The 13,741-nt window shown below is 30.0% G+C and overlaps 1 protein-coding gene across 1 annotated transcript; it reads left to right on the top strand.

The window, feature by feature from the left end:
• Window positions 1–8,543: 8,543 nt before the first annotated feature.
• LOC114923997 (MLP-like protein 43) lies at window positions 8,544–9,836 on the top strand. Its single transcript, XM_025812120.3, has 2 exons — window positions 8,544–8,811; window positions 9,257–9,836. Exons 1-2 carry the CDS (start codon window positions 8,625–8,627, stop codon window positions 9,526–9,528), a joined length of 459 nt encoding a protein of 152 aa, XP_025667905.1. The 5' UTR covers window positions 8,544–8,624; the 3' UTR covers window positions 9,529–9,836.
• Window positions 9,837–13,741: the final 3,905 nt, after the last annotated feature.

The raw sequence follows: 13,741 nt of genomic DNA, 5'->3' as shown, positions 1-13,741 counted from the left end.
CCCAAATTAACTCTAACATAAAATCATTTTCCAATTCTCAAATTATACTTGATAATAATTCAAATCAGATTTTCAAATTAATCTTCAACTCACTATCTCAATACCAACTCAATATTCAGAAATAGCCACAGTCAAGTAAACAATCACATTCATTCAAGGCAATCCAGTTCAATTCATAAGACTCCATAATCACTAAAAATATTTATTTGCTTAAATATCAATTTATAACAACTCTTAAGAATAAAAATGAGTTTAATGAAAACACTCCTACCTCAATTTAGTTTAAACGCATCAATTCCTCTTTCGTTCATCACTTCTGTTTGGCTCATGATCCTCAAAGAGAGCAATTGCCTTACCAGCCTTCGATATTATAGTCCTATAATCTCCAACATTAGCAACGTAGAGACGGTTATCAATTAGAACAGCGGTTCAAGCAGTAGAGCCATCATCCCAGAAAATGTCTTTTTAAGAATACAGAAATTGAGAATTAGTACCTTAATACGTTTCACTTATAGCCAATTTGGCATCAGTAAAAGATTTTGGATGCTTCATGAGATTATCAAAGAGATGCTCTTTCAAATATTCTGCACCACGAAAACCACCATGACCATCAAATACTCCAAGTAAGCATACTGAATGACCACCAATTTTTAATGTTTTAATATCGTAAAAATCCTCCATCGATACTTTCTTCCCTCTGAAGCTTGAATACCCACAGCTAAGCCTTCCATCCTCACTATTCCACCCTCCACTTACAAATCGGCCATCATCATCTTTCTCTGGCATCATATCTATAAGGAAATCAGCACTTCTTTCACCATCATCACTGTGAATGTCTTGAATTGGCGAGTAGGCGAATAAGAAATACTAGGGACAGCTTGCAAACTCCTCCTAGTGTTGTTTATTCTCACTCATTTGGCAAAGGTTCTAGCTTGAACAACTAAAGACCTTATACAACTGCTGCATACCATCTAAACGACCAATCAAGAAGACAAGGGTTCCGGCGGCAGCTGAATAACTCACAATAACAACTTCATTCAACATAAACACTCCCTCACAATAGTAACGGAACAACTTAAGCGTACACAACGAGATCAGAAATAAGGGTAAGGCTCACAAGAACAGTAGCGGCTTCAACGGTGGTTCTCTGGCGACAACGGCGCCGTTCTCCGGCAATAGAAGCACGGCTACAGCAACGGCGGTAGCAGAACAACAACTCCAAGAATCCAACCACTGAACCAATCTTCACCAAATTCCAAACCTTGATTTTGGAAAACCCAATCTACGAATCTTCCTCATCAAACCCCGATGACACCGTGCAACTCACCGGCGTCCATGGCAGCGGCAGAGATGAAGCACGGCAGTGAGCTGCTATGTACATCGCATCTTTTCCTCTCTCCTTCGTCCAATGGCAACGACGACGGCAAGGGTTCTGGCGGCGACGCGAATGCTTTCAACAGACAGCGGTGGCGGCTCTGATTACGACGACAAGGTGCGGCGGTGGCGACGAGGCAGCAGTAGTGTGTGACGATGGTGGTGCGAGCTGGACAGCGGCGACCTCTTCTCCTCCCTCTCCATCCTCGGCTCTCTTCTCCCCTTCGTTCTCCCTCTTCTCTATTTCCGTTTCCCCCTTTTCTCCTTTTCTTCCCCCTCTCTGTTTTTTTCCCTTTCTCCTTTTCTTTCCTTTTTTTTTTCTTTTGTTTTTGCTGAAGGCTGAGGCGTAAGGGATGAGGGGGTGGCGGTGATAAATTAGGGTTAGGATAAAGTGGTTTAGATAATTTTAATAAAATTAGAGGTACAGAGTATTAATTAAAAATCTAATTTAATCCCTCAAAATTATTTTAAAATACTAGTTAATTATAAATTTGCTAATTAACTTTTAAGAAGTATTTTAATTTAAAATTAGAGATAATATAATTTATTTTCTTTGTTTATAAAATTAAAGTATTAAATTCTAAAATCTCAATTATTTAAATTAAATCATATAAAATTTTTATTCTTTTATAACTGTTAAGTTGTATAATTTAAATATAAAAAATTACTCAATGATTATGAGATTAAGTAAAATTTTTAATTTAATTATCAAAATTTAATTTAATTACTTTTAATAAAATAATTTTTAAAAATAAAATCTTTAATAAATAAATAAATAAATTAAAATTAACTCATAATAATATATATTTTTTTAAAAAAAAAAACCTGAGTCTTACATTAAGTAGATTCAAAAATAACTTATTCATTAAAGAACGTACGTGAACTTATAAGCAATCTTAATTAGCTTCTTTTATTGATCCAATCTTTTAGGTCATAAATCATATAAAGAACATGTAATAGACAACACATTAGGATTGAAGTAAACAGATGGTGATTGTAAAATGGAAAATTCTCTGGCGTTGAGGCATAGATTCCTCTGCACATGCTGGTAAAAACGTGTTAAGTTAGAGTGTGCTGTTGATGCGTGAGCAGCTTCCCCTTAGCTGCAGTATGTATTTGGAGGATTCAAACGTAGGTTTCACACTTCAGAAGAGATGTGACGTAAATTTCAGTCAAATATTGCATTCAGCAATGCTAATCAATTTATGTTAATAAAGTAATTATAATATACTAATATGTCAACAATAAGACCTGGACATGAAAAGGAGGTTGGGCTATGTCAACATATTTAGTTAGTTTTGCATGAAAAAAAAAAATATGAATAAAAAATTAAAAAGAACTATCGAACCGTTTCATTTTTTAGAAAGCTATTCATTATACATGATTTAAAAAAAAAATATTTTTTTAAAATTTTTAAAACCTAAATTATTAAGTATACATTTTAATTTAAATATAAATAGTGAAGTGTTAGGAGCCAACAAATTTTGTAATTTGTAGTCATCAATTAGTCATTATTGATATTTTTAATGGTGTGAGATTAGCTCTAATAATAAGGATTGCTTACTTTTTTTTGTTAGTTAAGTGCTGGCCAAATTTTAGTAAAACTACTGGCCCCATAGACTTTCTCTTATAAATAACCTGTTCTACTAAGAAATTTTACTTTTATTTAATTTTATACATATTTAATAATAAAAAGAGTGAATTCTCTTGAAACGTTTGTGCCTGTTGATATGCTAGTATTTATAACGTGAAACTAGAATTGTATATAAATAAAAAATACATATATATAAAAAATATGTTTATATGAAATAATAGAAACTTATATTACAATTATTTTTTTAGTTTTCTTTTTAAAATAACTAATTTTTATATATTTTTAATTCAATTTTGAGACAGTGTTAGGATAAAGATTTTATGCATCTATTTAATTATGTATTATAATAAAAAAAATTTATACATTCATCATGTATATAATTATCTAAAAGAATAAATATAATTAAATTATTATATAAAAAATATACATATATATTTTAAAATATCAAAATAAACTACTATGCTTTTAAACAATTATTTTAGTACTCATTATAATTTTCAATTATTATTTTAGGATTTAGGGTTTATGTTCGTCGGTTTAGCAGTTGGAAAGGTGAATGGTTAGCCGATGATTTAGGGTTTTATAGGTGTGATGAAGGTCTATTGGGTATGTGTAGGATCTAGGGTTAGGGTTGGCTAGTTGGAAATGAGAATAACTAATTGAGGATTGAGGATATAATATGTGTGATGAAAGTCATTTGCTTAGGAATATTGGTTAGGGTTTAGGGTTTAGGTTTGTTTGCTTGGGAAGGTAAAGGTATTCTATGTATTACATGTTACTAATAGGATAAGCAAAATATGTCACGTGTCACTTTTTCATTGTGATCGAAATTGAATCTCTCCCTCCAAGATTAGAGAGTTCGACGCTATTCCCCGCTTTATTTTTTAGCCAAAATAATGTGCTACATGTCACTCTCTCTATTTCTCGCTATCCTTATGTTGGTATATGTAATTAATTCTGATATCGGTATATGTACTTTAATTAGTGCTTATGCGTTATTATCTAATTTGATATTGAAGTTTTTCACATGACATTCTTGATTAAAACTGCGGAGAAAATATTTACCGCGAAAACTAATAAACTCCGTTCCTGAATATTCCCGTCGATCTCGGGACATTTTTCTATTTCTCTATACCCTTTCTATAGATGTAGATGATTTATAATTTATTCTTTGTATTAGTAATTTCATGAATGAAAATGTGTCACCCGATATATTGTTTGTTATGAGTAAAATAAAGTTTTTTGTTGTAAAATGTACCAACTCTATTTCCAAGTTAAAATTGTAATTGATAATTGTATGTTTTTTATACGCTATCATCTAATTATAATTTAAAAAATAGAGGAAAGACATATTAATTTTAAATCTAAATGAATAAAAATTAATTAATTTTATTTGTGCAACCGGTTTGAGAAATGATTAAGCATAATGGTCTTTACGGTCCGGAACGGACTCAAGGGGGCAAGCAGTAGCATTGGCCTCCCTGACAAATTTTAAACTCATATGATGAGGTTGTAATAGATGCATTATATATAGTAAAAATTTAATAGCGTAATAATAACAAAAAGAGTTATTATTCATCATGTATTAGAGTTTAAAAAACAATGTAGCAAGTAATCAAGAACATGACCTAAATAGATAATCCAACAAATTACTTCGCACCGCCCTAACAACTTAGCAAATTACATCATCATCATCCCAACAATTTATCAAAGTTTCAACTTAACAACTTCACGCACAGAAAATCACAACAAAAGCTAAAAAAATTGAAATGAACCGACTAACAACGACAAAAGAACAACTAGCAAATCCAGCAAGTTCTCGAAAACATTCGGAAATAACCGGAAGATACTAATGCCAGTGGAATCATCATGCTAACGTATTAACTTTTCTGCAAGCATGCTATTCATGCAGCTAAAATTTCCTAATTACTAAGATCCAATTATTCTAATTTCACATGCAATTAACTTACTAAGTTTTCAAAAGCTAGCAATTATAAAGCCATCCAGTGACATGGTAAAACCACTTCATCATGCATGTCGAGTGTAGTAAAATTAAAATAAAATAAGAGATTTCACAGCTTAACATCAACGTCATATAGAAGAGAACATATCTTCAGTATACCTTAATTCAGTCTATTAAAAATATCCAAGCTACTACTAATTCAAAAACTTACTTATTGTAATAGAACTCAGAAGTTGCAGAGTTTGAAGCAGAGTGTTCGTCTTGTCTGGGTGTATTGTCTGGTAGCGGGCGTTGGCGAACTCACCCAGGCGACAAAAGACAGCAGTTTAATTGACGGCCAGGTGTAGCTCTCGGTTAGGTCCCAGCGTTGGCATGCGACAGAGAGGCGTGGCTACCGGACGACCGGGAATGCGAACTCGAACAACAAACAGCGACCGAACGTCACCGGAGGAGGGCACGACGCCGACCTCTAAATGAAGACGTGAACGTGAACGGCAAACAGACGGTGGCTACAGCGCGCCTGAGAAGACAACGACGACGGAGGCCGAGCTCCAAGTAGCAGTTGTGATCGGTGACGGCGAAGACGGGATGAAGACTTCGATCACCAGGGAACCTATATATACAAAACGCCAGCAAACTTTGAACTAGACGAAAGCTACGGCTAGGGTTTCAATTTGGCACTAATTTGATTTGCTTCATACAGGGGGGTCAGGGTGACTTCACAAGTGACGGAGGGTGTGGGAGAAGCTAACGGGTTGGGTGCTCTTTTTTTTTTTTTTTGGTTATAATATTTCTCCGAGGCCCATTCAATTTTTTTACCTAACTGAGGCCCGAGCATAAAAAACAAAAAACCAATTACATTATGTTATATTTAATCTCCAATTAATTAGCTTACTGTTACTTCTAATCTATTTGATTAGAAATTTCGATTCCCACACCCCTACTGAATTGTGGGACTTTCTACTGCACTAGCTGCGTGCCTTCGACTGCAACACATGCAGAAGCAGTGAATGTTTCAATGGATACGTGTTCCCACCACGTTGAGACATGCAAGATTCACATCTGCTGAAGAATCTTTCTTTCAGCACAGTAGCAGCAACTCCCTTGTAAAATAGCAACATTGAAGAACTTTTAGATTCTACCTTTACCAAATCCTTAAAGAAGCACCTTCTTGATGAACTCACATTTTACGAAGCAAATAAATGCATAACTTAAAAAAGACATGATATGTTTGATTATTTTATTATTTTTTAAACAAAATTATTATACAACTGTAAATAAATTTGATTATTTTATTTTATAAATTTTATTATTCTTTTATTATGATATGTTTAATTATTTGAATGGTTGTTTATTTAGTTAAAAAAATATATTGTATGTATAAAAATATACCTAAATATATGATATCTGGCTTTTTTTTTTAGCACATAACATTACGTATTGTTGTATTCATGTTTTATATATATTTTTATAAAATTTTCTCTGATGAGTAATAAGACTAAAATCAGTTAGTATGGTTGTAACTGATTTGATCGAATCAGTTATTTAGGAAACAATACAAATTAGAGTTGCAATTTGTTAAACTGTGATCTCTAGATGTGGTCATAAATATGGGTAATTATGTTTTAAGTGAACAACATATAGAAGTACTCAATATATATTCTAGTGTATGTGACTTCCAGCATTCAATAAAATAAATTAAAATCATCAATTTTCTATGCCTGCTTTATGGTATCCCAATAGTTCTTGATTTATGGTTAAATCCTAAATCCTAGCAAATATAAGGAGAAGAATTTTGTGACATAATAATAATTTGTTATATTCACATTGATGATTAAAAAAAATTGTAACCCATTCATAATTATTGCTTATTTAATCATCACAATAAAAGTAAGGGTGATATTAAAAAAATTAAATACATTATATTGACTAGTATATTAATGAGTATTAAATTGTCTATAAATTTATATTTTTATTTATTAAATAAGTATAAAAGTAATAAATACGGAATTAGTACAGTGCAGATAGTAAATACTTCCCACTCTAAAAAAAATCTTGATTTCAAATTTTAATAATATAACTGCAAATATATAAATGAAGTTTATCATAAAATCACTTATCTAAAAAATTTAAGCAGACAAAAAAAAAATAATATTAATAATTATATTTTTAATATTCTCACTCAAATAAAAGTTTTTTTTGAGTTTATTTAATTTTTGTATAAATTTTTTATTTTTTTTATTTATTTCATAAACAAAAATTTGTGCACCAAAATTTTTTAAATCTCTATTTTATATAATAGAAGTAGATATAAAAAAAATATTATAAATGTGTGTACGTGCGTGTGTGTGATTCCACAAAATTAAAGAAAATCAAATCATCAAGCACGATAAAAAAAATTATAAATGATTATCTATTATTCAGTATCCACAATAAGATTCAATTTTTTTATAGTAGTGATTAATAGTATTATTAATATAAAAAAAATGTTTTAATTGATTATCACAGTAGTCCAGATACGGATTTCATAATTTATTACAATTGGTTTTTGTTGAACAATTTATTGATTTGTTTAATCATCACTGCCTGGATAATAACAAAGGTCATAATGTAAATTACTAATATTAAATAGTAAATGATAATCCACTACTTTACCTAATACATCAAGACAAATTATAAACACGTTTTTAATAAAAAATGATTGGAGATGTGTTTAAAGTTTTTAAAGATATAAGTTAACATTTTATATTTGATAAAATATTTTTTTTTTGTACAATTATTTTTCATTTTGTCCATATATATGTGTATGCAGGGTGGCAATCGACAGCAATGATGGGTGATGAAAGAAGTAAAACGAAATTAGCTGGCTTTTTTTTTTAATCAAAGATAGAAAATTCTAACCCGTGACCTTTTAATTGAGTATGAGAAGATTATGTTATTTAAGTTATAACTCATTGTTAGTTGGCTTTTGTTGGCTCCCTAACCAGCTTGTTATATACGTCAAGTCTAACTTATAAGCAATTTTATGTTATTATTGTCATGAGATGTAAATACCAAATTTTATGCCTCATTATCTATGATGCACGAACACTGACATAAATATGAGACACGACTCGACACGGGACATACAGATACACAAATTTTAAATATCATAAAATATGAGAACACGATTTATATATAAAATATAAAGTATTTTTTAGATAAATTACAATAATATTTTGATATTTTATTGATATTAAAATATAAATTAATTTTTAATTTTTTTAATATCTTTTTTTAATTATATAAAATATTTAAAGTTTTTTAATAAATAATAATATATATTATTTTTAAACTCATTTCAAGAATACATATTAATAATAAAGTTAGACACATACTTATATGTGAGGGTATTTAGGTGTGTCTAAAAGTGTGGTTGGTAAAAATTTTTTTATTTTTTTTTTAAACACAGTTGAACACAGCAAACATACATGTCGAATCAGTGTCGATCACTGTCGTGTTCAAAATGTGTCCGACACACAGACACAATAACTTGACAAAGTATCCGTGCTTTATATCTCATTATTAATTAGATTATATCAGAATCTATATTCTTTCTATATAAGGCTCTATAAGGCAGAATATGTTTATCCATCTCTCATTTACATACTTTCCTTGCTTCACAAATACTTTTGGCTTCTTTCTTGAGTAGACATGGCGCTAAGTGGTAAACTTAGTGTTGAAGTTACGGTCCAAACACCAGCTGCAAAGTACTTCAACATCTTTACAACTCAATTCCACAAGTTTCAAAACATTTGTGAAAGAATCCATGAAGCCAAGTTGCATGAAGGTGATAACTGGCATGTCCCTCATTCGGTTAAGAATTGGACTCTTATCGTAGGTAATAATTTAATGGTTAAATTAGTGTGTTAGTTCATATAAATTTTTTAAATTTATAATTAAATTTTTATATTTTAAAAGTTTTTAATTAAATCTCTGTATCTATTTTAAAGTTATAATTAATTTTATTTTTTAGAGTAAATATTATAAAAATATTTTCGTCCATTTTACATTACTAGCAAATATGTTTTTGTCATATTCCGACATTCAATATTTTTTGAACGCCAAGGATGTAATTAGAAATTTAAAATTGGGATAAGAATCCAATTAAAAACTTTTAAATGTATGCATCAATTATAACTTTGATGAAATTATAAAGACTAATAGAATAATTTAATCTAATTTAATCGACATCCAAATAAATATTTTTTATAAAAATTAATATATACTTTTTTTTTGAGTAATTATTTATTTTAATTGATTATTGTGACAAAAAAAAAAAATAGATGGCAAGCCAATTAAGTTGAAGGAGAAAATTGAAGCTATTGACAAGGAGAACAAGTCAATGACATACAACTTTTTCGATGGAGACATAAGCAAGAACTATAAAGTCTTTAAGGTCTTTCTTCAAGTGTTTGAAAAGAATGATGGTGGTGCCTCAATTAAATTCACTATTGAATACGAGAAAATCAATGAGAATGTTGAAGCTCCATATGGATTCTTGGAGTTCTTTGAGAAGAGTGCTAAAGATATTGATTCTCATCTTCTCAAGGCATAGATAGATAGCTGCATCCAACAGCTATTTATGAAGAAGAATCTCAACAACATATAAAATAATGTGTTTGGCTATATATATATATATATAGCTTGTGGTTAATATTATTAAGAGGTTTTCTAATATATATATATATATATATATATATAATAATTGCAATAATCAATCTTGGACACGAACAATATAATAAGGATGGTTGCTGCTGCTTGCTTCGGCTTTTCATCCTTCTTGCTTTGTATATGTGGGCCAATGATTTCTCGTTTGAGTGTGTTGTGTACTTGTGTAATATATAATAAGTGGGATGTTTTTCATATCCGTATGTTATTTTTTTTTCGTTTATTTTTGCCAAATCGTCTCAACATTCAACTGTACATTTGATCATATATGTTTTAATTTTCCAAAATAAAATTTGGTATTTACATCTCGTGACAATAATAACATAAGATTGCTTATAAGTTGGTCTTGACGTATATAACAAGTTGGTTAGGGAGCCAACAAAAACCAGCTAATTTCTTTTTACTTCTTTCATCACCCACGCCATTACCGTTGATTGCCACCTTGTTGTTGTCGACCACCACCCCCCTCCCCCCTCCGCCAACCGCCACCCATCCTCCTAAATCCTAAATTCTAAGGACTTATAAATCCTAAATTCTGAATTCGAAATATTAAATTATATATTAGTAGAGGAAAAAATAATAAAATTTTTAAAATTAAAAAATATACCCTAAAAAAAATACAAAAAATGTTAAAAAATTAACAAAAAGTAGTAGCACTTAAAGACCTATACTGCAAAATACAATATTTTTGCGTTAGTTCAAATAGAGAATCGTCGCAAAAATTTTAGAAATTTGATGTTTCCACATAGTGATTGCAAAATAAGAGTTTGAAAAATTCATAATGCCAGATAGCAGTAGTTAAAAACATGCAGAAAATAACAACAAATTTCAGATTTTGTGAAAAATAAATTGACACAATATTTTGATATGGTGGCAATTATGTCAACCATTGCTAAAATTACTGCGAATTTATTTTCTTACACCTTAAAGAACGACAGTTATTAAATGCTGATAATTTGTTTTACGATCGTTTTAAACTGCTGCAAATTCCTAAATATTTGTTGATAAGTCATGTGCTCTTTGTAGTGTTTCGAGCCTTGAAGAATGTTTTTATAAATATATATTTACAATTATTAACTACTATCTCGAACGAATTTAATTACATTCTAAATTTTTTAGGTTAAACAGCATAGGAAGTAACCTATAATACTTATTATAAAACTCCGTTTTATTCTACTACGTAAATCAAACATGTTTTATTTAATATGACTGAAAGTTAACTAATGAGAATACAGATGCTACTTAAACTGTTATTATAAAATTATTTGATATGCTAACAAGCTATAGCTCAAATAGTGTAATCTTCCTGTACTCACCTAAAAATCGCAGATTCGAGTCTTACTCCTAACTTTAGAAAAAAATATAAAAAATAAAATAAAATTATTTAATATATGTTTTATCTCTCGATTAGGCTTAGATGGCTTGTGTATTCCTAAAATGGACTATATAGTTCGTTCTTTCATTACAATCACACACTAAGGAGAAAAATATGAATCAACGGCCATCTCCCAACACAAACGTGTATGTGAATGGTAGTTGCTTTGTCATTATTATGTTTCCATATTTAATTAACAACTTATTCACCATCATTCAATAGTCACTCTCATAACCATATTTTACCGGGCAGTGTCAAATAAGAATCAGTCCCTTGCATATGCCCTAACCATATCGACCCCTCAGATCGTCACAAGACTCCCTGTCCAATTCATTTCATTTCATTCACGTTTTCCAAGTGTTGCTTACCTTGTTCTTTATAACTTAAAGTAGGTAAGGGTAATTGTACATTCGGTGCATGCTCTAGTGACTATTATTATGATGGTTATACAACTTCGATAACACTTTTTAAGTATGGTTAAAATTAAAATAATAATAGTTAAATATTTAAAATAGTTTTTAATTTAAAAAATAAAAGTAAAAAATACTACAAAAATGTATAAAAAGTGTGCCTTTAATTTTACTAAAATTGTTTAAATATTGACAAAATTATATAATCATATTATAACCATTATAATACTACAAAAATATAAATTTCCTAACATAATTAATACCGAAATTTTTATAACAGAAAATAGAGTTTGATTTGCATAATCTATTTTTTTAAAATAAAATTTTAGCATAAATAGAGTAGAACACTTAAAATATTAAGAGAAATAATTTCATAACTCTGTAAATAATAACTTAAAATGTTTTCATGTTAACTTTTGTATTAGAGTTAGAAAATTGCAAAAGCATAATATCTAGATTAAATCTCACAGTGGTTCTTGAATTTTATAACTTTTACTATTTTAGTCATTTAGATTCAAAATTCACTACATTTGTTTCTGAAATCCAGCTCCAAGTATTATATTAATTGGTCTTTGGACCCTTTTTGACATTGAGTCAATGAACGAAATGTTGAGCTAGCTCTGACTTACCACGCTAGACATATGCTAATGACGTTGTTTATTTTGATGCTTGAACAAGATAAAAATGATGTTGTTTTGGAGAACGAGTGGAGATAAAACAGTTTGCATATCATATAAACTCTTTTATCTTTTTGTTTTTGCTTGTTTAAGCACCAAAACGAAATGATACAATTTAGTCATGTGTCTAGCATGGCAAGTCAGAGTCAGCTCAGCATTTCATTCACTAACTCAGTGTTAAAAAGGGTTCAAAGACCAATATGGTGCCCAAAACTGGATCACGAAAATCAATATAATCAATTTTGAATTTGAAAAACTAAAATGGTGAATGCAGCAAATTTGAGAAACCATTTTAAGATTTAGTCTGCTATCTATTATTTGTGTAAGAACTGCGAATTAATTAACCGATTAATTAATGTTAAATAATAATAATTTAATTTCCTGAATTAGGTTCAAAATTTTAGAATAGTAATTAGAAAAAAAAAAAATATATATATATATATATATATATATATATATATATATATGATATTTTGACTCAGTAGATTTTTTTGTGTTAGAAATGTAATTTTCTTCGGAAAATTGCGTAAAAAATGCGTACACGTGAATTAACTAGCAATACCTGTTTAAATCCGTTCGGTACTCTGCGAGAATGATAAAAATAGTAGAAAAAGTTAGGAAATAAATTAAAGTTGAAAATCGGACGCTAATTTTAAAGGTTTGGCCCAAAATTAAGTCAAACGGACCAAAAATACTAACGGGTTAGACCGGCCCAAATTGGACCCAAACCCAACACACACACACATATATATAAGTGAAGGCTATTTCAGCCACTTCACCCTTCTAACTCACAAATACATCTGCAACTTGGATTGAGAGAGGAGAGAGCAAGGGTTACCAAGTTACTATTCACATCCACATTCAATTGATCATAACTCGAGCTATGGTACTCCAATTTGCATGCCGTCAGCGGCTACGCGAAGTTCTCGCCGAGCCCGTCACTTCTAGCTAGGTATTGTGGTAAGCTTCTCATAAATTTCTATCCAGTTTTTTACCCTAAGAAATTCGAAAATTTAGATTTTTGGTTTTGAGTGAATTTTTGTGTTTTGATTGATTAGGTGATCTCTAAGATTGGGCTATTTGTGGTTTTTATCCCAAACACCATCGAAAAAGGTAAGGAAGCTCTTTACCTTGTGAATTTGTATATTTAGAAACCCTAGGTATTGATCTATGGTAATTTATATGGTTTTAGTTAAGTTCTTGCACTTGTTGGAGTTAATTTGGAGCATTGGTTCTTGAATTGGTAGCTTGTTGGTAAGTTGAAGCTTGTTGGGGTTCAAATTTGGTGTTGGGTGCATATTGGGAATCGGCCAAGGTATGGTTTCGATTCCTCTATGTAATATATAATATTTCTGGACACCTAGACTAGTGACCCATAAGATAGGTTGGATTGAATTGGTTGTTGAACTTATTAAATTTGACCATGTATGATGATGTTGTGATTTTGATGAATTATGGTGTTGAACTTTGAAGTTGTTGTTGATTGTTGAAATAGAGGTTGAAATTGATGATTTTGAGTGTTGATAATGATTGTAAAGCTTATTGGTATTAATAAATGTTGGAATTGGTGATATAATTCTTTGTGAGGATTTATTGTAAATTGGAGGAAGGTAAATGAGGATTTTTGGATGAAATTGA

The sequence above is a fragment of the Arachis hypogaea genome, chromosome 17, assembly GCF_003086295.3.
Source record: "Arachis hypogaea cultivar Tifrunner chromosome 17, arahy.Tifrunner.gnm2.J5K5, whole genome shotgun sequence".
Classification (NCBI taxonomy): domain Eukaryota; kingdom Viridiplantae; phylum Streptophyta; class Magnoliopsida; order Fabales; family Fabaceae; genus Arachis; species Arachis hypogaea.
The sequence above is the reverse complement of the archived record's forward strand: the minus strand, read 5'-3'. Positions and strand labels throughout refer to the sequence as shown.